Raw genomic sequence first — 27,250 nt, 5'->3', positions numbered from 1 at the left:
AAGGGCATATGGATGATAATGGGAGCAAGGAGAAAAGAGTAATGAATGAATGGATAATATAAGAAGTATATTCACAATAAGTAACATAAATAAGAGTTCAAATAATGGTCTTTATACCATTAAATGTAAAATTCCCCACACCCTTCCCCCGGGGGTTTGGACACTTTACCTTACAAGGACCAGTCTGTGCACTTTTCTCTTTTTTTCAATTTTGTGTGTGTGTGTGTGTGTGTCTGATAATACATATGTATAAGTTGAAAGAAAGAAAAACAAATATCAAGAGGAGGATTTGAATGAGGTTTGATTGGATGAGAAATGTATTAAAGAAGGAGAAATCATTTAGAAGACTGTGTGAGGAGAAAAAGAAAATTAAGTTATGAATTAAACTGATGTAACCCAGTAGTCAAGGATTTGATCAATGTTAATTTCTTTGTAACACTTAATGTATGTACATTATTCATAAATATTTTCTATTACATTTGTATAGGGTGTGTCAAATCAGATCGGTAGACGGCAGCAGCATCTCGTCATTTTGCGTCCACGAGTGCGAGGGGTCAAGTAGAATGGGGTCACGACCTCGGAGGTATCTCTTTACAGGTCATGCCAACGGTGGTGTGCAGATGTGGGATCTGACCACTGCCATGGACATATTCAACAAGAATGAAAAAGTAGAAAAGAGTAAGTAGATAGTGCTTTCATGATGTTATATCATCAATAGGTCTTATATTGATTATATTTAATATTCGGACATGACAATTTCAAGTGCCTTTTATGTCTTTTTTGATCTGTACCGGAGATCATTATTCTTGAGTTTCAGTTAAAATTTCAAACTTTCAATACCTAATTTTCAATCGCTTTTGTTTATACTCTTTTCTTACTTTTCTATACTGTTTTCCAAATATGATTTTTTAGAATTTCTATGAAGTCAATCTTCAGCTGTTTGCAAGGTTCCTCTTGGGCTGTAATCAATGCAATAATGTAGCAACATGAACTATAATCAGAATTTTTATCTCTTTTTCCAGGTTCAGCAGAAGGTCTTCCCGGTGGGCCCACTGAAGAGGAGCTCATCAAGCTCCTCGGAGGGTGCGACGTGAGCGCCTCCCGGTGCACCACGCCCTCCATGAGCCCCGCCTCCTCCCAGCTCATCCCCCTCCTACGCACCACCCAGCTGCGAGCTTCCAGCACCACGCTTCGCCAACCCAGCATGGAGGAGATCCACCCGAGAGGAGCCGAGGGGGGCCAGGATGAGGGAAGCGATGGAGATCATCAACCGATGCACAGGGATGGGGTCGGTGGCCTTGCTGAAGCGTGGAAGGAGGGTAGTTCACATACTCCACCTCATAAAATTTCTCATTGTTGATACCTGTGGATATACAGATTAAATCTGTCCATAGTATCATTTTAATTTTCCTCTTAAAGGCCTAAAGATGCATGAAACCTCAGTCGATAGATTGTGGTTTCACAAACCAGTGACATGGGATCGAGTCCCAGTTGGTGGGCTATTTATGTCCTGTATAAGGGACAGGTGTTAATATATTATTCTTTCTTGCCTTTGCACACTCCTCGAAGCTGTAATTTGTATTAGGCTATTTCATCATCATCATCATGTGGGGAATGAATCATTGTCTGATGGCTAGAGAGGTGCATTTTTCTAGGGATTTTTTAAAGGGATTTTTGTGATAAAATGCAGATTTCTTAGAAATAATTATTTATAAACTTGAGGAATGTTGCAATATCTATGTAGGTAACTTTGGGCCCTGTAAGTGTAACGTAAAGAAATACAATCAATCTCTGCACTTGATTCTAGCTTCATGTACAGAATTTTCTGTATGTAAGAGATAGGATAGTAAGTTGAGCTCTTTGTGAGTGACAAATTATGTTTCTCAAGACAGTCACACAACTGTGTCTGCCCCTGGTCATACAATTTAAAAACTAACGTATAATTTGTCATAAATACAGGGCGATGGTTTGTCTGCTTCATTTATAATTATATGCTGCATTTCACATGATTAAGTCTCTGTCAGTTTATTTTACATTGTTGTTTTATCTTTTTATTTAATATGACCTCTTGTTATGTCACAAACAGGTGTGAATCACTGTGAGGTTTTACAATAAAAATAGAATTTATGAGAATGGTAAATGTGAAAGTTGATAGCAACTTTTGTGGCTTACTCTAGAGAGGTGTCCAATTATTAATTTTAGAATCATATTGATTTCAACAAAATGTCAATTTTTGTTCAATACCTGGGGCTGGATGTGTTCTTCAACATCCAAAAGGCATAATTCTGTATCCAAGCACATTTTGCCAAGTCTGGAATACTAGTACTCCCCAGGGAGTGAAAGATGTGCATAAATTGTGTGCTTGGATGACTTATCGAATCTGGAGACAGCGGTAATAATGAATAGGTAAATACATGTGTACAATGTATGTTGTAACCAGATTATATTATTTAGTGTATGCTCAAATACATGTTGATAAATTTCATTTTTTATATTTTTGTATTGATTTGTATTTATTGCTATTTTTTCTATTAAAAATACATATTTTTCATCATTCATTGATAAGAATGATATTCAGTGCTCTTAGTTCAGGCCTTTTAGTCTTTCTGTTTGTTTTGTTTTTTGTTGTTTGTATAATTAAGAATAGGCTTCCATGTATATTCATGAAGACTTCTTGGATTTTCTGGTTGGTTCTGTGGAATTAGTATGTTCAGAAGGCTACTTGGCTTAGACAACATGAAATGAATGAGACATGTGAAATAAATACATTAGTGATCTAGTGCTGTAGACTTGCAAGGTATGCTTCATGGAAATGTCCAGTATTTTATTTCTATTGTGTTTTCATGTCTTTTTTCCTATCTTTATTCTCTTTCTCCTCCCCCCTCACACTCTCTTTCCCCTCCCTCTCTCCTCCCTCCCTCTCTCTTCTCCAATCTTTGCACATAAACAAGTGGTTCTGGTATCCACAGATGTGTTGACCTCTCTTCACTCGTTCATGTAGGAAATGACTAAAATGTCTTAATATACATGTTGTACATGTGCACATTATATTTGATGTAAATAGGTTTAAGTGCAAAGAATAAAGCATTGATATAATATATTGTCAAAGAATAACTAATGTAATAAATCTTTGTTCTATTGAAAGAACTCAATTTTGTAGTTTCATGCAGCATTCTGTTTTGATATGGGGAAATCAAGAGATATTCAAAGAAGGTCAGCATTCACAACAGGTATGTCAAGTTACATCATGATATGAAGCAATTTTGAGTAGCCAAATGAACACCTTTTATTATGTTTCTTGTATTTATTGCAATTCTTGCCTTTAATGGCCAAGAAACTATTGTACCTATCATTCATCAATATTTTTTTATGATTTTAAAATGCTGATTTTTAGCTCATCCGGCCCGAAGGGCCAGATAGGCTTATACTGTGGCGTGGCGTCCGTCGTCTGTCCACAATTTCAAAATGCTTCTTCTTCATCATTTCAAGTCTGATGTCAATTATGTTTGCTTTATATGATAGCACTAGGTGGGGGATTCAAAACTTCTACACAGAATTTTGAAACTCATTAAATATGCTAATTTATGTGCATTTTTCAAAATTCACAAAAAAATGCTTCTTCACCAAACTGATACACAGAATTTTGAAATTTTGACTAGAAAAAAAAAAATAATAATTTATGCATATTTTTTTAAAATTCACATAAAATGCTTCTTCTTTGTTGACCAAATTTGATTTTTTTTTCCTTCCATCTGGTAGAGCTTCATGAGGTTCACCAAACTTCTACACAGAAGATTGAAATTTTGAGTAGAAAGTTATTTATGCTAATTTATTCATAAATCACAGAAAATGCCTCTTTATTTGTTGACCGAATTTCAAAATACTTCTTCCTCGTCATTTCAATTCTGTTTGCTTTATATGATAGCACTAGGTGGGGGATTCAAAACTACTACACAGAATTTTGAAACTCATTAATGTGCTAGTTTATGATGCGCATTTTTCAAAATTCACAAAAAATGTTTATTTGTTGAGTGATTTTGATTTTTTTGTTCCATCCGAGAGCCTCATGAGGCTCACCAATTTCAATTCTGTTTCCTCAATTTATGTCACCAATATAATTCACTACAGTGTCAACTGGGCTGAAATTAAGAATTGTGTTAAATTTTGTTGCGAGATGCCGGATGAGCTCCACATCATTGATGTGCTAGTTGTTTTTACTATTCTGAGATCAGTGTCAGATTTGGCTATTCAAAGTTAGATTTAGATATATATAAACCATGGTCTAAAAGCTCGCCTAGACGAATGTGAACAAGAAGTGTGAATTGATGAGAGGAATGAGAAGCATGAAAACTGACTTGAGTAGTTTTTAGTGAAAGTGGTAAAAACATTAAAGCCTATTTTAGTTGTAAATCCTCCCCCTCCCACCCACAAAACAAAATGTTGTTTGTCTGATTAGGATATATCCTGAAAGTTTCATCCTAATCCATGCTTCTCTTAGAAGAGGATTAATATTGAAAGTAACTATTAAAAAAGCACCCAAATATTTTGTTTTGATTGTGTACCTGGCAAAGTGAATGTTGATAATAATTTATCCAATAAAACACATTTTTAACCTTGTGTCATGACATACACATTCACATTATCCAGTAATAAACCATAACATTGAAACATTTTGGGGGATTTACCAACACTTAAGATAAGTGTAAGTGGGGTGATTATTAGTCTCACTTCGTTGCTGTGCATGTCAAAATGAATGTCTCGTGACATCTAATCAAGGCTTTAAGACTGGTTCCCTTATCAAAAGGCACAAGTTCATTAAAAGTAAACGCCAGTTGTTACAATCAATATCAAATAAGTTAGAGCAACATCCAATAAAAGGACAACTCAAGTGTTTGTACATGTATGCAGAAATAATATGTGCAAAATGATTCTGGTAAACCAGTGGAACGCCTCTTGTCTGCATTACACGATTCAATATAGCAACAGTGCTGACTTTGAAAACAGTTATTAAATAATTATTCACAAAAGAAAACATGATAATAAAATACTATGTCCATTGACCCAACATGACCTTTTACCATAATCATGTGACCCATGACGTGTGCAAAAAATACTTGATAACCCTTATATCTATGTTTTATGAACTACAAATACCCCCAACACGACCAAAGTTCATTGACCTTAAATGACCTTTGATCTTGGTCATGTGACCTGAAACTCAGGCAGGATGTTCAGTAATACTTGATAACCCTTATGTCCAAGTTTCATCAACTAGATCCATAAACTTTAATAAAAGTTATAACAATTCCACAATTACCCCCCAACTAAAACTTTATCAAAGTTTGTTGACCCAAAATGACCTTTGACTTTGGTCATGTGCGCTGAAACACGCACAGGATGTTCAGGGATACTTAATTGCTTTTATGTCTAAGTTTCATGAACTAGATCCATAAAATGTCAAAGTTATGATGACAATTCCACAAATACCCCAAACATGGTCAAAGTTTGTTGACCCCAAGTGACCTTTGTCCTGGGTCATGTGACCTGAAACTCAGGCAGGATGTTCAGTAATACTTGACTACCCTTATGTCCAAGTTTCATGAACTAGGTCCATATACTTATATATTTCAAAAACATAACCTTGGTTAAGATTTCAATGTTGACATTGCCGCCGTCAAAAAAGCGGCGCCTATAGTCTCGCTCTGCTATGCAGGCGAGACAAATGCGTAATAGCTATAAAAAAAATGAGGGAAATAAGCATGGTATCCCTGCAGTAAGATGGGTCTCCTATTAAAATAATAAGTGTTCCCTCATATCCGTACCTGGTTTCGTTATCTTCAGCATGTGTGCTATTCAGCCTAGATTTCATGATTTTATCAAATACATGTACAATAAGGTGATAATTGACCTTCTCCTTTATTAGACTTTATTGTGAAATCCTTGCAGCACTACCTGAATTTAGCTTTAAACATTAATAAAAGCCAATCTTCACATGCAAATACCATAACACAATAAACAAAATATCTGACTTTCAAAAGCAAACTTTAATCAACACTCAACACACAAACTCAGTCATTTTCAAACATATCGTCAAATAAATATGTGATACACCAGAATTAGAAAGTGTTAATCATCAAAAGTCACTATTTTTATGAAACAGATTACAAGATTGTGAACGCTTTCTGTTAGTAGATAACAAAGAATAACAAAGTGTATAGAATCACTGGATAAACTGCAAAAAAAGTACTATAGTCAACTATACAAAAGATGATACAAAGTTATAGATATCAAAAGATTTCATGTAAAAGGAATTTTTACAAATAGTATAATTTGCATCGTCAATTCAAGGCATTTCCATCTGTGAATTTTACAAATCCATCCCACAATCGTGAATGAGGATGGGGGTTCCCCAAAAAATGATGGGTAGAATAATGGGACATTAGTCACAAAAAAATTAAGAATATTTTGATAGAGAATAAAGTCAAGAATTCTAAAGATCAAACATTTATTCCAAATACATGAAAACATATATTATGAAAATTGTCTTTCAATTTATATGAGTACAGAGAATTTGAAACAAAATACGTGAAGGAGAAAGGATGTTTGGTCAACAAAGATATCCAAGGAAAGTGCAGTGTGTGCACATCATGCATGAACTGAGATGAAAAAATGTCACAACTCTGTATGTATTTTATTTAAAAAAAATAAACAGTACAATGTCTGTGTGCATAGCATCCTGTCCACAACATGTGTCCATTTAAACTTCTTTTCTTAGGTCTATTCAAATTAAAGGTCAAGTCCACCCCAGAAAAATGTTGATTTGAATCAATAGAGAAAAGTTAAACAAGCATAATGCTGAAAATTTCATCAAAATCGGATGTAAAATAAGAAAGTTATGACATTTTAAAGTTTCACTTATTTTTCACAAAACAGATATATGCACAACTCTGTGACATGCAAATGAGAAAGTTGATGTCCATCACTCACTATTTCTTTTTTTTATTGTTTGAATTATACAATATTTCAAATTTTACCAATTTGACATAAAGGACCAACCAATAACTGAACCATAAAATGTTATAAAAATGGTAATATTCAGGGGGAATAAAACTTTGTTTTACAGGACAAAAAATAAGAATATTCCACATTTCATATAATAAAATACAAAGAAAATAGTGAGTGATGTCATCGGTCCCCTCATTTGCATACCGACCAGGATGTGCATATATAACTGTTTTGTGAATTATGCGAAAATTAAAAATGTCATAACTTTCTTATTTTACATCCTATTTTGATGAAATTTTCAGTGTTATCTTTTATGCTAGTTGGATTTTTCTCCTTTTATTCAAATTAACTTTTTGTTGGGGTGGACTTGTCCTTTAAGATATATTTCCATTTTCTTTTTCCAGTCAATATGTTTGATCAGCAAGAGTCATTTGATTGCACAAAAAACACACCCTAATGTCTACATCATATAAAAAAATTATAATGTAGACCTGATATGGGATGAATAATACCTTTTATAATTACCCCTAAGACCATTGAGATACATGTAGACTCAGGCCCTATTGATTGCACAAAGATACAAACATCATAAGCATTAAACAATGTTAATAGCCCAATTTGTAAGTGCATCAAACAACAAAAACCCTGAATATTGTTGTTTAATCATAAATGTGACTTAATCACTCATAATTGATAAATGACACATGTATTTGTATAGCTCAGATCATGTTTTAAAAATATCTATAGACCTAAATAGATCAGCCTTGAGAAAATGAAAATTAATTGTAATCCAGCAGTAATTCATTAACAAAACCTCTTGAATTTCTGATTGAAAAAACACATGGTATAAATAATATCATAGATCAACTAATTTATTTGACATTTGAATTTAATAAACTAAATTTCAAGAACTTTCTTTTTCAAATTCCAAATCAAGATGCATAATTTTAGATTTTTCATTCTAAAAACAACATGAATTTGAATTCACTCCATCATCACATAATAAATTCATCTTTGAAAAAGAAATCCAAGGCTTTATCTTATTCTTATTCAAATTTGAAAAATCAGGCACTTCTGGTGTGTGTACAAACTTATCTGACTGAAAAGTTAATTGTAAATTCAGAATTTAACAGAGCATATTCAAGTAAAAAGTATAATAAAATAAGATCAAAACAAGTCAAATGACAATTTTCTCCTGATCTGTAGAATTTCAAACAGTTTCCATTGGCCCTTTTGCTCTTTAATGATGATGGACAATCAATAAATATTCATGGAGGATAATTCTGTTGTTTCTTATGTACTGGTATGTATAATGTACCATGTGGGAAAGTCAGGGACTTCTAATTTGATATACTTAGGGCAAGCCCAATTTTCTATAGGCCACATTTTTATATTGCTGTACAAATGGGAAAAATAAAAAGGGTATGTCTCCAATGCCAATTAGGAGGTGCACCAAGTAAAGCCAACAGGGCATGTGGGTGCATCTTGGTCTAGTGGTTCTGACGCTCGCCTTTGAATAAAGGGTCATGGGTTCGAATAGTAACTATGGTGTTTTCCTTCAGCAAGAAATTCATCCACACTGAATGGGTACCCGGCAGGAGTAATTCCTTGCATGCACTGAGCGTCCGGTGATGGTAGTTTGAGCTAAAGCCGGGGTAATAATAGCAGTGCTTTGTATCCTCTGGCAAAAAGTGCTTTATAAATCCAGCTATTATTATTATCCACAACCTTGGCCTTCAACAGCCTTGGATTAATCAAAGCCCTGGATAGTAATTTGTATCACTATCAGTCACTTGATTTATACCATTAATTATATTTCACTTTTCAGGAGACCTATGATATCTAACAATAAATGTGGTGTACTGCTTAGAGTATTTCAGGAATGTTGTATGAATGAAAGACAAGATAAATGTACCAATGCATTTACAAATATAATACAAAGAAAATAACCTCTTACTTTGTATAAATTTACAAAACAATATCAATAAAATCGGAGCATACTTTGCTGACAAGACATGTATGCAAGTCACTTAGTAAGTGACTAAATCAACAAAATTTACTTCTCAACCTTAATCAGTGAAATAAAAGTTAGATATAGACATAGAAAGTCATCTTTCTTCATTTGCTTGTCCAAACTCCAAAAGTCAGTAATGTCTTCAGTAAATATGGTCTAGATGGCTTATGGTATGTTTGTTTCCAGACTTCTTGAGAAAAAAGGAACATCTTGGAATAACTATTTTATCAAGAACTTCAGTATCGTTTGATATCCTTGACCCTGCTCCACTTGATGCCATCTACTGGTTGAGAAAACTTGATAGGTATGATGAAACGAACCCACCAATACCTCCCAAAGACATCCTGAAGATTTAAATGGGCACCACTGTCATACAGGTTGACCTTTTTTGCTGCTTCATAACTCGTCTGACCCTGCAGGATAAGGCTGATCTGTTTGAAAAAGAGAACGCTGCAGCCAAGACCAATCATCAGCATGTTGTAGAATAGTAACAGCATGAGATAGTCCGTTACTGTGAAATAGCCCATGAAACATTGATAGGTCGCAACCGGGACAAGGTAATGGTGCATCCTCAAGGAAACGATCGGTCCGATGACATGATGGAAGTACATGCCCAAATGGAGAAGTGCGAATAGACTTGAGAGGGCAGTGTAGAAGAGGAAGACGACAAAAAATCCCTGGTTGATGTGACCGACGCAGTTCCCCAAGAAGAAGCAGTGTGATTCTCGCTTCAGGACACACTGGTTACAGACGGAACAATGGTGGGCTCGGGGAGGAACATACTGCTGACAAGGAACGCAATATCCCCAATTTTTCCCTCCTTCGGCCGTTGGCACTTTCAGTTGCCCTGCATCGTAAAATGGCGGGTTGAAAATTGCTCGCAAATAATTCAGCATCATGTTGCCCATGCAAAAACTCAGGATCCATGTCGAAATGGGCGTTGATGCATTCGAGTCAATGGTAGGATCATTCATTTCGATCCTGTGGTTGAATGGAAAGATTACGAACGTACTGACGTAGAACACAATAACTGACACAACGAAGTAGAAAGCTACGCCGCTCTTGTTGGCGAGGAGCAACATCCGTTTCTGGCCAGGAATCAGCGGCACAATCAGATTCGCCAAATTCTCCATCATTGACACAAATGTGTTCACAATACTTTCAATTTTCGCCATTTTTCCCGCTTCAATTGTGGGTAAACTGATCCTCATGAATAAAGTCCGGTATTCGTGAATAGACTGGCAAACAGCAGAAGATAATCTCGGACTTGGTCTTGGAGATTTTGTTGTTGTTGACAGTTTTCAAGGGAGTTTACCGTTAACGAATTTTTTATGATAGGCCGCGAGTGCCGGAACTGAGCATAGGGCTATCATTATTTTTTACTTTTTTAATCAGTCGGGCCTAGGAATTCATAATATAAAATAATCTAACAAAAATATATATTCATGATTTGAATTTATTCAAATATGATGCTTTAATTTTTAAGCTCTATTATGAAAACTTGAAAAGGAACATTCGTTTGCTTCATCGACGATGTCGCGTTCCATACACTGGGGGAAAGGGGGAAAGGGAGTGCCTAATTCCAAACAGATATTATTTTGTTCAAAATTTGTCAATTTGTTCAACTGTCCAAGACTAAGTTTAGCCAGTGATGACAGCGTGACTACGGTGGGGGCCATGGGGGGCACGTGCCCCCACCCCCATCGGTTGGCAAAAAAAAAAAACGGGGGGAAAGGATAAAAAGAAGGAGAAATTAAGAAAGAGAAACGTAGTGGGGAAGAACAAATTATCATATTGTGTTATATTATATTATATATATATTATATCCTATAACATAAGAAATATTTTTTCATCAATTTATGAAACATAATTGGCTTAGGGCGTATATAGAGGGCATATGTGTTCATCATTCCGGTGCTCGCATTGTCTGAGTAATGAGATCTGTTCTACTAAACTCCCATTTTCAAGTCAATATACACCAAATATATTTCTTGCACTTCGATTTTTTTTTTGTTTTATGTAGTGACATATGCTTTTTTCATGACTATATACTTAAAGTGATTGCCCCCTTTTAAGGTCTGAAAATCAAACATTTTCTGTTTGTGCTTCGCGCTCGCGTCATTTGGTTAGTGAAATATGTATGGTCTTAGTGAATTCCAATTCCTACAATGCCCCTCTTCAGGTCTGAATTTCAAAAATGTTCAGCTCGCCCTTCGCGCTCGCAATATTTGATTAGTGAGATATGTATCATGTATTACAATGACCACAAAAGGTGTTTCATATGGGTTAGGTGTAATTCTAACAAAATCAGCAAGCGCTAATTGCATGGTGGTCGCATTAGATGTGGTGAGATATGTATGCTCTTCATAAATTCCTTAAAAATAGTCCTTATGTTTATGTTAAGGGTCAATATATACAAAAATTTCAGCTCGCGCTTCGTGCTTGCATTGTTTGTTTTGTGAGAGAGGTACGTCATGATTACAAAAATTTGCTTATGATATCCTTTTTTAGGTCTGAATATCAAAAAATTTCAGCTCGCGAGTCGCACTCGCATTATTTGATAAGTGAGATACAATCATATTCGTTTAATGGCACTAGTCCCAAATTTGAGTAGGTCAGTTTACCTGTCAATTGAGCGCGCTTCGCGCGCCCAATAAAAGTGACTCAATATTTTCGCTGGTGCCACCCCATATGACCCACGGTGTAAGCCACTGAGTGTTGATGTGCTATAATTTGGGAACTCAAATGATCTCAACTTCTCCAAAATCCTATTTCCATTCCACGGCATTGAAAGCTGAAAATGGATAAGGGTCTTGTGGTCTTGTGGTCTTGTGAATATGCATTTATTTTCATCAAATAAACTAAAGAATTAAATTAATAGGATGGGGGGCGGGGTCGAGTGTCCGGACACTTTAAATTTTTGAAACCTTCTAGCTTTTATCTTTGGATTACATTAAGTATGAATTCAGTTATTGTAATCATCTTCTATTTTTTTTCTATAATATTGCCTAACTGAACATTTTGTACTAGAAATCAATGAAACTCTGTTGTTAATTTTTCTCAATGGCTGCAAAATTGATCATGATTGTCCAGACACACAACCTGTCCGGATACACAACAACTGGGTATACCAGTTTCATATTTACGAATATAAAATAGACCCTGTATAATAAATTGTTTTCCTTAATTCACTCAACTTGTTATCATACTGCAAATTACTGAAATATTAATGGCAGATATTCTCTACATCAAAATATAAAATCTTGAAAATTTATGTGGCCATGCAATTAATAATAATGATAATGATGACGATGGTGATGGTGATGATGATGATGATGATGATGATAATAATGATGATGATGATGATGAAAATAATAATAACAATAATAATAAGGATAATAATAAAAATATTAATGATAATAATAATGATAATAACAACAACAACAATAAAAGAAAAAAGTTCCATATCTTCTTTTCTTTAACAAACACTGAACAATATAATTCCGGGGAGGTATTGAGCTGCATGCCTTGGTCTCACCTATTAATACCAGGGCCGGTATATTCAATTCCTCTTCTTCTCTTCTATTAACCCTCTTATCTCGATAGAATATGATTGGTGAGGTGTACATAATTTTGTAGAACTTCTTTGAAAGCAAAATTTGAATTTATCATGGAACAATTCATAAAATCAATTGTGTATCCAAGCTTCTTTCTCGTATCAGCTTGGTTGTATAGACATTATCTTGATCTGCATTTTTATATGTATTGTGTAAATATGTGTTGTGAAATTGGCTTCCCTTAATTTATCTTTAACAATGATCCAAATTATAAATAAAAAAATTAACATGAATCCAACCATTTTAGGACATTCCACAGTTAAAGTGAAATTCATGTCATTTTCACCAAACTTTGCATGTAGATACTTTAGAACCTGATAATCGAAATATGCAAAAATTTACATGGGTCCATGTGCTTGATTTATCAAGCTTCAAACTTCACAAAAATGGATGTTCCTAAGAATTGCACATTCAAAATAATTTGGAATTTTTTTAGACCTCTCGAGATCACTAGATTGACCCGTATTCTGAAGTCAGGTTTAACCTAGACCATGGTCTAACTCTGTACTAAATTTATGGGAAGCCAAAAGTGTCAATTTTTTTATTAAGTTGTATGTTTACTGTGCTCTTTCCTGATTCTTCAATGGTGAAGACAATCATATATTTATACTTCCTAGACAATTATGAATGATTTGAGAGCCAAATGAGCTGAAATATGATATCTCTACTGTTATTGAATTATGTAACAATTGGCTATCCATACTTAAACCACAACTTTAAACCTGATTTTATGTTAAACCCGACTTCAGAATACGGGCCAATGAGTTTAAACCTCTGTTACTCAGTCAAAATCCATGAAAATTTCATCAAATTTCGCAAGGGAGTTAATAATTGTATCGTTAAGATTGGGAATCTATTTATAGTGCTATTCGCGTGCTCTTTTATGTCTAACAGCACTGTCAGTTCTTCAAAATGGCGTAAAAGATAACAAAAAAACCAATCTCAAAAATGTGAAATTTCAATAACAAACTAGAAAAGTGCAATAAATGCTGCACTTCATTCAAAATCTATGTCATTCTCACCAAACTTTGCAAAGTTGTATAGAGGAAGGTATACATAAGAGGTGCAAACATTAAAAAATAGGGGTTCATGTGCTTGTTTTCAAACTATCAGCACTTTTATTAGAGCAAATGTGCTTTTTAAAACACAAAAAACGCGCGCCAAATGCTTTGTATCTATAATTATGAAGAAAAAATCAAAACCACTCTACCATTTATTCAAACTCGGGGTCATATTCTTCATACTTTCCAGCACTGCAAAGTAAAGTATTTTTAAATTGTAGAGGTATTTTTAAAATGGTCCATGGATTAATTCAATTTTTTTAGCTTCACAAAATAACGCATCGGATTTGCAGATGTGCAGATGAGATGATGAAAAAAATCAGCTCATACCTACAACCAATTAATCACCTGTTCATCCATTGTGACGTCAGCGCGCAGAGTTGTAAAATATGCGCAGATCGTAATGCGCACAAACATAATTAAATCTCTTCGATGCATCCAATCATTAGATCTTGAAAAAAAAAGAGTCTTGAAAATGATAAGGCCTATTTGAAGAAAAGAAAGGCCTCGGTCATAATGAATCAAAGTGTCTGTTGAAAAGATGAAAGGCAAAAAATGACTAAATAAATACGTAAATGAAAAATAAATAAAGGGGTGGCCCGTCGCGTCCCGTTGGCCCGTATTGATTATCCCGATAAAATTATCCCAGCGATAGGTCCTATGACAGACACGCCCACTTTTGGCGCCAAAGGCGTATGACGCGCTTTGGTTTCCAAGCAACGCTACTGTAGTGCATTTGCGATGCATAATAATTTCAATCGCATTATCAGAGAAATTTAATCTATAAAAGTAACATAATTTTTTTTTTCAAACTTGAGACTACATCATTAGATAAAACAATACATTCTGACTGAACATTTATTTCAAAGAAAGTCTTGTGTCTTTGTCATCACCATCATGTATGGGATCGCTCGAACCGCTGTTTTCCAGGCCCTGCGAACATCAAGGGCAAAAATGGTTGGACGTCCACAGTCAGCCTTGAACTTTAAGTTCAACCAGAAACTTGGTCAACAAATTAAAAGAAACGCATGCGGATTCAGCACAGTGAGTTTAACTTGTTATATTTAGCTTAGGCCGTATTCCCATTTTTTGTATTATTTGTAATTAAATAAATTTGAGAAAAAAATGACGATGCCTCGCCCCAACTTTTAAGTTATATGATTATGAAATGATTGATAAAAACCAATCCGCCATGAGAATGCTTAGAAATAGGTTTATATTTTTTGATGAAGAAAGACGGGTGTCATGCGAGATTTTTTTGTCGCTTATTTGTTTCTTAATTTATTTTATTAAACATGAATTGATGTTATCTGTAAGTTAGAAGTCTAGATCTTGTCAGACCTAACTTTAGGCCTATAAAATATTTTATGAAACTACGCAACGAATCATCTCCATCTAGGTCTACTCAAATATTCACTACTTTTGTCTATTATCCTCCCAACTTTTTTCACCCTTCTCCCTTTTTCGTCCACATGGTCAAGTGTCTCTTTTTATTTTCCAATAAAATTCGCTGACGTCTTCTCACTTCAGAATCTGTCGTAATTCAGTAGATATATCTGTCTAGATCTGTGTCTCTGTTCATATTTGTATGATTTGTACGTTTGTCGTATATTCTCTTGTTATACGTAACCAGTGCCGGGAAATGAATTTCCATTAGGAAGACAAGTGTATGCCTACATACTTATGGGATCTCATCCCATCCCCTCGCTCTCATTCTCCATCCACCTCGCACCCCTTTTAATATCCCTTTAATTTTCTGTTTCACCCTTTCTCTCATACACCCGCCCCCTTTTTCATTTCAATCTCTTCTATTTTGTGTTTTGCCATACCCTCTCTGTCTCTTTCATTTCCTCTCCATCCACCTGGCACTCTCCCCTTTTTAATATCCTTGTATTTTTCTCTCGTTCACTTTCTCTTCATTCCTTCTGTTCTCTCTGTCTTACTCCCCCTTCTCCTATGTTCTCTTTCACTCATTCCTTCGATACCCCCTCCCCGACCCCCAGACTTGCATAGAAAAGAGCCCCACCTCAACAGGAGCTTGTATATTTGCCTACTTCACTCTCTTCTTCAGCTGCTACATACCCTGGGGCTACTATCTCGTAATGGTTCCAGAATATCAGAAGAGGGATGATGGACCTACGGATGATTAGACCTAGACTAGACTTGGACTAGATTCAATGGGTCACCACGGGAACAACAATACAGGATATTTTAGAGAACCATCTCTTAATTGTGACAATAATTTTTTTTTAATGATAAATCATGGGTGTAAATTGACGAAAATTCACCTGTAATATATATTTCACTGTGGCATTGTAAATAATGTAAATAAAGAAGAAACAATGAAAAAGACATTGGCTTTTATTTTGTATTTTCATATAGCCTACCAGTGTCTAATTTTATATGGAGAAATTGATATGAACGTAAAATTCATCAAATGAATCTGTATTGTTATACGATTAATTTTTATGCAAATCACTGGGAATCAAAGCAATACTATTAATTTGTTTTTTCTTCGCCTTTTTTTATTATTTCTATTTACATCTATGTATATAGCATGTACATTATTATTGATAGAAAACAAATGTCATATAAATCCCATTATCTTATTAGTGACATACAAACGATTGTTCCTGTTACAAGAAAAACACAATAAATGGATGCATCTGACAAATATTTGAGCCAGTGGCAGATCCAGATGGGGGCATATCCTCCCTGTGAACACCTCCTCTCCCCCTTTCTGAGAAACAAAATAGTTTTAGTGGAAAATCTTGTGCAAACGCAACCCTTTTTTACCTTGTCAAATTTTTCTGTGCCATAAATCACCATCGTTCGGGAGTGAGTGTCTTGTTTGTCCAAATTCTTATAAAGATATGTGCCCCCCCCCTTGGAAAATTCAGAATCTGCCCCTGATTTGAATAGTAGAAAGTGGGGGCATGTCAACATCTTTTTACTGTATGTTGTTACATTTAGTCTGGCATTCCTATCTTTTAATTTTTATAAGCACTAATGACACAAAAGTGTGTGACCTTTGACATCTAATCACATGATATTCTACACAACACTTATTGATTGAAAAAAATCACTTGTTTTAGCCCAAAACAAGTGAAAAAATCTCAATCCCCAAAAATATTTTCAATGAATAATTATGATATTACACAACATTCATACAATGCTTAAACACAGCATATTGTTAAACCATCATTGGAAAGTAGCCAACTGCAACCATTTCCTCCAACATTTGTAATCCAAGGCAATATGTTGAAAATTCTTTATCATTTTCTCTACAATTTATGGGGAAAACAAACTTTTCTCTCTTGTATTTGCTTCTTATCATTAACTATATTAAAGAGGAAATTAAAACCAAAATTCAACATACATGGCATTCCCATAATGGCACATTTTAAACAATATCTGAGTATTCATTTATTTGTTCATCTTTTAAGTCTGATTATCTAATTTTAAAATAAAATGCAAACGGAATGTCGATACGGCTTTACAAAAAAAACTCAGCATTTTTTTTGCACAATGCAACATACCGGTAATTAACTATTTTGACATAACATCCCAAAATCTGATCCAAAACACATATGTAATAAATTCCGCATAAAATAATAATCATTTCTCTCACCCCTTTCAGTAATTAAAATCTTATTTCATTGGCTACCATACATATATTTGCACAATCCCAAAACTACTTTAAGTAAAGACATGTATTGTACATTATTTTGTTTTCTTTAAATACTCAAGACCGAAATAATGCTTAACACAACCATGTTATTAAAAAAATGATTTTTCCCAAAATAAAGGAGAGAGCAAAATACCTGTGAAAAGTAAAAATCGAAGGTACTACTAGATTTTAATCTTTCATTTAACGACTATCTACATGATTAAATAAATAAAATATTCTGCATATATAAAAATATAATACATGTACATATTCTTGGCCTTCAATAGATTAAACATGTAATAAAAATGGGAATTAATTAGAAACAAACTAAATTTTCAGTAAGTGGGTGTAATTTTCACTCTACAAAAAGTGTATGTTAGGTCTGTTGTGTACAGCTGTTGATAAGAACATTTAGAATTGTGTTTGATAACAAATTTAGTGCAATATTTCTAGCTATTACTACATAGAGGTCTATCAAATCTGATGTCCTCCCTCATTTTTCTCTCAAGTATTCTCTAGGTTCACTTGAAGAATAGTGTTCATGATATTTTAAATGAATTGTTCAATACAGTCACATGGAATATTTGTTTTAAATAATTTTATAGTAAATTACAAAATCATAGTTTCTTAGATAAACAGATCTAATAATTTTAATAACGGTACTCTTTAAAAATAATAATACTATAAAAATATAGTAAGAAAACATAGAAGTTTAATTCATACGAAAAACCTAGGAAAATTCAAATTAAATATGTTGCAATGGAAAATGTAATATACATCATTTTCAATATTCATCTGTCTATTTGATGATAGACAAAAATAATAAATATAGTCATTTCATACAGATATGAAACATTTAAAGAAAAACATAAATTTCTTACTTGTTAATAATTTCATCTAGTGAAATGCTGGAAAACACATAATATTCTTTCCACAAAAAAAACCTTGTAATGGAAGCTATGTAATAAAAAAAGTTATACAGTGACAGACTATAATACAAGCAAAATGCCTCATAAATAAAAGAAGGAATTCAAAATTCAATCTTCTCATCTCGTTCAGTATAAAAAAAAGTCAATTTGAGTGAACTGCAACAAATGTTTATCTTACTAAACTTCAATATGAACTATATTGAGCATAATTGAAACTGAGCAATACCATCAAATGAAGTTAAAGTAAAGGGCAAGTTTCTTTGTTTTAAGGCAAACACACTTCATTTTGTGTAAAACAGAATTACAGATGAACAGTACAGAGCAGCATGAAATAATTCATCTATAACTCTATCCTAACAAACCCCCCCCCCAAAAAAAAAAATGAATGAATGAATGAATAAATAAGTAAATAACTAAATTTAAAGAATAATGAATAAATGGATAAAATAAATATATAAATAAAATAAATAAATATAAGAATAAATCTAAAATAAATAAATGAAATAAATAAATAAACAAATGAATAAGTAAATTTAATAAAAATAATAATAGAATAAAGAGGTGAGGTAAAGCCTGCTCACGATCAAAAGAGAGTGTGTATCGAAGAGATTTACCATACATCACATAATTATAATATATTGTAAATGAATGTTATGCCAAGCTATCCCATAATACCACAGGACGCTGATTCATTTCGTTGTCATTGTAACCGTTGCCTAGGAGATGGTGCATCCACTGCTATTGCTAGATTCCTTGTCTGTCTGATTGACAGGTACCTCTTTGACAGGTTTGGGGGCGTCTTCCTTCTCCTTGTCTCTCTGTGGGAACATAAAAGAGGACTTATTTTGTGAATTGATAGACAATGACACAAAACTTTATGAATGGGACCACTGTCGTTTCACAAATGATTCCCTTGGGAGTATTTCATGATGGGTTTTGACAGTGATTTTCACCCCAACTAATTTGTACTCCTCCAATCAGAAGCAAGGATTTCCAGTAGCCCATAATAGCTATAGGTGTTAATCATTGACAAATATAATCTTATGTTAATCATAGTCTTCTGATTTTTAAGACCTCTTGGTTTTTCATTTCAGAATTGTGGGCTATAATCTAAGGAGCAGAGAGAAAACCCCTCCTTGTGCTAAAAAGACGCACATATGGTCACCAGGGTTTTAAAACCTTGTATCTCAAACTAGTAGAAATTTTGATTTATTTTTAAATGTTAGTATTTATGGCAACATTGAGTTCACAATTTCATATGAATGTAAAAGATATGATGTGAGATATGATTTTGGGATCATGTCCATTGAACGGAGAGTTTAACAGTGATGATGAAGATTGAGTTATGAGAATGCAAGAGACAAGAGTCTTTTTTACGCCTTTTAAAATTACATGTATATTCATAAGATTTATTAATCTAGATATATATTGGTATATTGTGTATCCCACTTTCATACCTTCTCAGCATCTGGTTTGGAGATCTTAAATCCATTGTAAGTCTCGGCAGTCCATTCCTCATGTTTGCTTGGCATGACGAATTCAACGGGACTGGCTAGTCCATAGGTGGCCTTTGATGGTAGTTCAGGTACAACTTCTGGCACCTTCTGATAATATCTGTACAGAGAAGAGGGAGACAACTCAATAATAATAATAATAATAATAATAATTAGCATTTAGTACACTCTCCATAGTTAACTATATCACAGCGTTTACAAATGATTTAAAACAAAAGTACATAATAATTACAATACAAATACACGCAATAGAAATTAATCGGAAAAGAGGTATGTTTTTAGAAGTTTCTTAAATTGATCTGAAGAGTTTGATGATTTAATGAAAGTGGGGATGTTGTTCCATTCTTTAGAAGCAGTAACACTAAATGTGCGATCACCTGTTTTTGTACGAGTTTTGGGTATGGCAAGCAAATATGGGTCTTTAGATGAACAGAGATTAGGGCGAGTTGGTCTATGGGAAGCAAGGCTATCTGTGATATATTTTGGCATTTGGTTATTAAAGGCTTTGAAGACAAAAAGAAGTAATTTAAAGACAATTCTCTTCTTTACAGGGAGCCAATGAAGAGATTTAAGTAAAGGGCCAGTATCATGACGTCAGTCCACCTTAAAGATAATACGGGCTGCCCAGTTTTGTAAACTTTGTAGGCGCTTCAAATACACTTAGGGAATCTAATCTGGACAAAATATGGCAACGAACAGCACTGTGGCAGGTGTCTTCAGTTATGTACTTTCTTATCTGCGATATGTTTCTTAGATGGAATCTGACAGATTTACATAATTGATTAACTTGTTCTAACCTATTCATATTAAAATCAAAGTAAGCACCAAGGTTTATAACAGATTTGGATGATACAATAGTAGTAGAACCAATACCAAGGCTAACATCACTAGAGAACGAAGGTTGTGACTTGAACCTATGACAAGAAATTCAGTCTTTCCTTCATTGAGTTTAAGTCAATAGGATGGAAATCACTGGATTCAAATGAAGTAAATAAACAAGTTCATAGTTAACTCATGTGTAGATTTGTTCGAATGACCTTTGCTTACTTTCAATATGATAAGCAGATTTCAAAGCAAGATATTATGAAAGCATGCCTTACATAGCAGGATGTAGAAATTGCATAACCAAGCGACAAGAATAGCACTTCAATGAACACTTTATGAAGGTATTTGTTGCATTTCTACTTTGAATGCCTTTATAGCATGTTGCTATTACAATATACTTGGCCAACCATACCAGTCGCTAGTTGACGCATTATTGCTTTCTTGTGGATTTAATGAAGAGCACAATTCAAAAGAATATATGGATAATAAAGACATCAAAGTTGGTGCTTATCTCATTGAATACTAAGCCACTATGCCTCTTAAGCACAAATGACCTTCTTCTGATCATGCGCAGAATGGAACTATGAACTGGCTTATTGGTGAACAGGCACCAGAGCTCAGCTAGTTATATAGTGATTTTACTCATCATACCAGCTAGCGATAATTTCATGAAATGACCTGTTGGATGTTTTATCTGACAAAGTTGGTTTTGTAACACCAACATTTACTTTAGAACAGTCAAGCCAAAATCAAGGACAGTTGTCAGATCTCAAAACTCATCAAATGATGTTGATGAAACACTCTCCTGGGATACTGTTTGAAAACACAAAGTATGAGTGCTCTGAAAGGCATCTATCCTCATTAGTCTGTCTCTTGGAGAGGACATAAAGCTGTCTTATCTATGGCTGCTATCTTATAGAGCATCCATACCTTCTTAGCAGTCATCTTAAATGATTAGTTCATTTCACTAATACCTCATCCCCCCTGTCATGCGATCCACAACGAATATCACGATTGGCCTTTCTTAGCTGATCGCGAAATATGTTAGTGTCAAAAAAATTTCTATGATCAATACGATTGCCATGAGTGATCTGATCACTGATTACTCCACAATTAAGACCACCATTTCAATTAATAAAAAATAAAAATAATAATATGTCCATTTATATAGCGTAGTTACTATGTGCATATACTCAACTGCGCTTTGATACTTGGTATCATATTATTACCCCGGCTGTAGCTGAGCCGCCATATTAATAGGCGCTAAAGCATTCAAGAAATAAATCCTACTGGGTACCCATTCACCTCTCCTGGGTCGAGTGCAGCACAACGTGGATAAATTTCTTGCCGAAGGAAATTACGCCATGGCTGGGATTCGAACCCAAGACCCTCTGTTTCAAAGTCCGGAGACTAATCCACTGGGCCACAACGCTCCACAATTGTGACATAAATAGTAACAGTAGGAACTAGGTATATCACAGTAAACCCTTATTGAAATCCGGCCGACACTAAAATAATCACTTAAAAATAAGACTAGAAAACCTACATGAATCCATTTTCCCTCTCTACTTTCTCCAGGTTTCTTCTGACGAGCGGTAATAGCCGTCTGAAGAAAGCATGTTCATGAGGTTTAGCACTTTTTCCAGCTCCCTTAGTCGAAGTGTAGTTCCTTCCAAGATCATCTGCTTTCTCAAACTCTATACAATAAATAAGAAAGGAGGTGAAATATTCACATGTGTGTAATTTCATTTGCTTAGTAAACTGATCATTTATGAATAAAAAAACTCAGTACATTACACTGAATTACTAAATAGAGTATAAGCCAATTTCGGCATACAGATACTTTAAAGTTTAGACAATTCTAACATATTCATCACACATTTCCATGATCCCAGGATTATTTTCATGTGCTATAGTGGCACAATATGAACAGATGGAATTTTGACGAAGTTTGCAAAATCAGCAAAATTAAATCCATTGCTCATAAAACAGCTCACACATTAAGTGTGACTCGGGGGGGGGGGGGGTACAATTCACTGTAGCATACAGAGCAAAACATGTAAATTTCTAGGATCAAATGAATTGACTTTAATACTAAGGTCTGATTCTGAAACTGAAAGGACAAAAGGATTTTTTTTTAATATTTGCAGACAAAAAAATTGAAATTAGCTGATTTTTTGTTTACCAGCAATTCCCTGACTTGCATGGACCTTAGGAAAGACAGCTAAAAAAAAAAAAAAAAAAAAAAACAAACAAAGACAAGTCCCATATGAATGGTTCTGATTCCACGAAAATCAAGTTTTGGGGGGTTGATCTTAAAGAGTTCAGAGGGAAATATGTCCAACTTACGTGTCTTGCTCTCTTTGAGTGCTCTCACTGCTTCCCCACATTTATCTTGAGCTAGGAGCGTCTGTCCATTGTAGCAATGAGCCTGTCAAAATAGCCGTATGAAATATCAGATTACTGAATAAATTCCATGTAGATATAGAAGATGAATTTGATATTACATGTATGTTTACATTACAGGTCTTGTTCTGTTTATTGAGGACATGCAGAAGATCAATTCTTTCACATATTATCCTCTAAACATAACTTCCTAGCTGAACACATCTATTGTACTGTGAACCACTTCTGCGACTGTTCATAACACCATGCAAACTTTCAAACATTCATTTATACTGTAGGTAACAATTTTCAAATTCTGTTTAGTGGGGTAGTTTTTGGTGCAAAAAAAAAAGTTTGAAGGTTGCAATTCAGATTTGCAAAGTAATACCCAATCAATTGAGATTCTTTGCCCAAATCTTCACTACCAATTAGTCTTAATTCAAGATTTTCAAAGATCTATGTTTTAAGTGATAACCATTGATTTACAAATTTCCAATTAACTGCAGGACATATGATTGGTTTGGGGACCCGAATAGACTTGCAATTGATCATAAGTTTCTTGCAACGCCCCAAGTCATGTGTTGTGAAAAATTAAATTGTAGAAATAAGTAGAAATCAACAGTACTACTCACATAGGAAAGGTAGAATGTAGCTTTAAGCTGGAGATACTTTCGCCACTTCTGAACCAGGTTCTCTTCCACAGCCTTGAGCGAGTTATCCGCAATCTTGAACTGTTTACCCGTCTCAAAGGCCAGCGATGAGACGAGATTGGAGGCGTGCTTCAACTCAATTGCCCTGGCAACAGTCACTAACAAACAAAAAATGTAGCAAATTATAGAGTTATGATAATCACACTATGTAGAAGTATTATGTGATCACGGAATGATTTAGCACTAAAATTAATTGCAGTCATATATACCAACCCTGATAATTTAAGGGCGATTGGCAGTAGGTCCCATTTTCAAAAGTCTTTGGTAATACTCTGGCAGGGACTGAACCATTACCTCATGAGGTTCATTAGGTGGGCACTATACCACTGACCCATGTGCCTTGTATTACTGCTAATTTTTAAGAAATTTGTAAAAATTGTTCACTAAGTATAGCACTATGAAGCAACATAGAATATAAGAAATATTGAAAATTAAAAAGTGGACAGAGGATAAATTACAACTTTTCAAAGATTCATAACACTTTCATTTCAATTTTTAGCCCGAGTTAATGAACTTTATATATTGCTTCTCTCTAAAATCTCTTTTTATGAAAATTACTTTTTCAGTTGATTTTGTTTTCTATTAAGGTTTAAATATGACTGCTTACCTTCTTGTGCTTCTGCTGTACACTGTTGAGCATAAGCCTTGATGATGTTTGGATCTAAGTCAGTTCCATCTCCCGTTCTCTCAAACAACTTCACTGTCAACTTATCCTTATAATAATGATAATAATAAAAATAATACTAATAATAATAAAATAATAATAATAAGTATTCAGATAACTTGATTAAATTATTTTTTTTCCTTTCATTTTACTTAAAGGGATCGTTTAACATTGTGAGAAGCTGATTTAAAAAATTCTCAAATTAAGATGAATTATGTTTATGAGTTTATGAACTTGTTCTAAAAAACCCTAGAAATCATCTTTATTTTGAATGAAAAGTTGTTAGTAGGTAGGAAAATGTGATTATATTAGAACTCGTCTACTAGACGATTTCCCAAATTACTGTGACATCCCGATTTGAAAATAAAATTGTATGCCTCCCTCAGCGTTGAGATCGTAACGGACACGCAAGCGAGAACTGTCAATCAACCAACAGTGAATGGGGGCAAGGCCGCTCCGGCCGGCATGCACTGAGAATTGTAAACATTACATGCAGCGCATGTTCTCTGCTGGCTCTTTTCTATAGTGCCTTGACGGTTCTAGTCGAAGCAGAGAAAGTAGTATGAAAGAAGAAAAACAGATTCTGATAGCGCAACGAAAGATATGTACAGACCATCTAAGATAAGAAAAATGCAGACTTACTGACTCCTCGCCGGGATGGTAGTAACGTGGCAAATTTGGGGCGATGTACTTAAATATTACATGAAGATAAAGCGAAAGTGTAGCACCAGAATAAAATATGTGCGATCCAGAACATCATACATGTACTTGAGAATAGAATAAGAACATGTGGTCTCTCAAGCTCTGCGTGTGTCGTGAGCTGAGGCATGGACCATGGCTAGCTGAGGGAAGGATGGCTTTATCCCATGCGTGAACGTTTCGTTGTTTATGTGGGTATGCAAATTACTTGGTATTACGTAAGACCCTTCCCATATCGCTCGAAAAATGAACATAATACAGGACATTCATTTTTAATTGTGCAGTCACATGATTATAACATTTCATTTATTCAAGACTGTTTCTCTAATGGGCCGAGCACCTTTTTGAGAGCAGTAATCAAAACTTGTGTAGTAAATCTGCCATATTTTACTCACGTATGCACTCCCTTCCTTTGAACGCGAGGTCCTTTCTTCTTCTTCTTTTGCTTGACAAATTTTTGGCGAAAAACCTTTAGATTGTAAATTTTTAGATGAAAACCTTTTTTTTTCTTTTTTTTTTTCTTTTCAAAATTTTCTCATGAATTGTGCCTCCTCACCTGGATCCACCCCTGCACAACGTAAAGCTGCCCCCCGGCCCCCTCCAACACATAACTGCACAGCCCAACAACCAATGTATAACGAACATTTTTATAATAATTATATAAAACGATTTGGTGCAGCATAAAAAGGTATATGCTGGGGATAAAAAGGACATAAAAATAATTGCATTATTTTGTGGCCGGCGGCGAAAGCATAACAATATTAGATTCTGGATTGGCGGTGTTCCGGCGGTGTTGAAGCATGATCTTCCGCCGCCAGTGCCAGAATGTATATTTTTACGTACTTCGGGGGGGGGGGGGGGTAAGAAATATTTCCATCCACATTTCTTCCACATCGGCTGATAAATGCTTAATTATTATCATTTAGGGGGGGGGGTGTCCCATGCAACTAAAGTCTGAATTTTTAAGTACATCGTAGCTTTATTCTTACAATCATGGACCTACTATGGCCTAAATTAATGATGCGAGCGCGAAGCGCGCAAAGTAATGTTTATTTTTATATTTCGCCTTGAAAATAAATATAGGAGCGCGAACTTTTTTATGAACATGAACATCTTAAACGGGTCATTCTACTCACTTTTGGTAATCACGCAGGGTATGTTCATCTTAAACAATTCGATTTGATTTATTGTTCTCGTAAATGCGTATTAGCATTTTCATAACAAAAGAAACATAATATCGTTTTAAATTTTGGCATGAATAATAGAGTGTACTTATTAAAAATATGATTCAACCCACACACACCAAATGATCCACACCCAACATATTATGATATTAACAATTAGCAGGATCGAGGATTGTCATTATAAGCACATTGCTTGGAAAAAAATAACTGAAAACCCGAGATTCAAACTTATTAAATTGCATTGATTATACAACAGAATGGTGCGAGCGCGGAGCACGAAGAACGAGTTGAAAATTATTAATATTTTGACATGAAGAGCTGAATCGGGTCATTCTAATCAAATACGGTCTTATGGTAAGTATAAAGTTTATACACCAAGCGAGCTGATATTTGTTGAAATTAAGATCTTAATACGAAACATTGTATAAACTGTTTTGGAATATTGCTGCATATTTTCCTGAATAATGATAAGAGCGCATGTAAAACGCAAGCTGATTTTTTAAAAAGTATATTCGCGATTGATTTTTTTTGTATAATGATTTCTACTTTTTCTGTTTTCAAATCGTTCCTCTTTTATTATTTCATTCACTTTTCTTCTTCTTATATCCTTTCTTATCGTTCCTCTCTATTTCCGCTTTCTCTAGGCATAGATAGCAAAGCCCCAAGAAACTCCAGAATCCTGAGACGTCCAGATGGTATTTTGTACAAAAAAATGAAGTCACCAATCTAAAAATGTCACTTTAATCCGATTTTAAAAAATGTGGAAAGACACATGCAGGGTTCGGCGACAGGGCATATAAAGTTTAGTAATAAAATAGAGAAATGCGAGTAAACGCAAAGAGTTGAATTTGAAAAGTTTTTCGATTTTATATTAAAATCCTACATTTTTATTTCAATAGCATGTTCGTGATATTACTTATAACCCCTTATAACATTGCATTATGAAGGGTTATATATAGATATTCCCGTGATG

General features: G+C 34.4%; 3 protein-coding genes across 3 annotated transcripts in view; 1 reads left to right on the top strand and 2 right to left on the bottom strand.

The window, feature by feature from the left end:
* Positions 1–3,152, top strand: part of LOC129264522 (BTB/POZ domain-containing protein KCTD3-like) — a 28,912-nt gene extending 25,760 nt beyond the window's left edge. Inside the window, exons 13-14 of the mRNA XM_064102545.1 lie at positions 488–678; positions 1,023–3,152. Of these exons, the coding sequence (XP_063958615.1) occupies positions 488–678; positions 1,023–1,360 (529 nt within the window). The 3' untranslated portion in view covers positions 1,361–3,152. The remainder of the gene's footprint in view (positions 1–487; positions 679–1,022) is intronic.
* Positions 3,153–6,025: 2,873 nt separating this feature from the next.
* LOC129264523 (palmitoyltransferase ZDHHC22-like) lies at positions 6,026–10,355 on the bottom strand. The gene is made up of 2 exons (XM_064102546.1): positions 7,391–10,355; positions 6,026–6,797 (listed from the first exon to the last, which is right to left on the bottom strand). Exon 1 carries the CDS (start codon positions 10,228–10,230, stop codon positions 9,256–9,258), a length of 975 nt encoding a protein of 324 aa, XP_063958616.1. The 5' UTR covers positions 10,231–10,355; the 3' UTR covers positions 6,026–6,797; positions 7,391–9,255.
* A 5,568-nt stretch (positions 10,356–15,923) lies between these two features.
* On the bottom strand, positions 15,924–25,183 carry LOC129265808 (BRO1 domain-containing protein BROX-like). The gene is made up of 7 exons (XM_064101480.1): positions 25,163–25,183; positions 24,338–24,473; positions 23,653–23,828; positions 22,985–23,066; positions 22,182–22,332; positions 19,754–19,910; positions 15,924–19,114 (listed from the first exon to the last, which is right to left on the bottom strand). The coding sequence occupies exons 1-7, from the start codon at positions 25,181–25,183 to the stop codon at positions 19,013–19,015; spliced, it is 825 nt and encodes a 274-aa protein (XP_063957550.1). The 3' UTR covers positions 15,924–19,012.
* Between the last annotated feature and the right edge of the window lie 2,067 nt (positions 25,184–27,250).

Source organism: Lytechinus pictus, chromosome 7 (genome assembly GCF_037042905.1).
Source record: "Lytechinus pictus isolate F3 Inbred chromosome 7, Lp3.0, whole genome shotgun sequence".
Taxonomy (NCBI): Eukaryota; Metazoa; Echinodermata; class Echinoidea; order Temnopleuroida; family Toxopneustidae; genus Lytechinus; species Lytechinus pictus.
This window is presented reverse-complemented; position numbering and strand designations above follow the sequence as displayed.

What these genes read in the sequence shown, in the direction of transcription:
- LOC129264523 (XM_064102546.1), bottom strand. Translation starts at nt 10,230, where the DNA reads ATGAGGATCAGTTTACCCACAATTGAAGCGGGAAAAATGGCGAAAATT.
- LOC129265808 (XM_064101480.1), bottom strand. Translation starts at nt 25,183, where the DNA reads ATGTTCTTATTCTATTCTCAA. An exon ending in TACAGCAGAAGCACAAGAAG is followed by an intron (nt 23,829 to 24,337) that starts GTAAGCAGTCAT and finishes TTTGTTTGTTAG; the next exon opens with TGACTGTTGCCAGGGCAATT. An exon ending in ACTCAAAGAGAGCAAGACAC is followed by an intron (nt 22,333 to 22,984) that starts GTAAGTTGGACA and finishes TTTATTGTATAG; the next exon opens with AGTTTGAGAAAGCAGATGAT.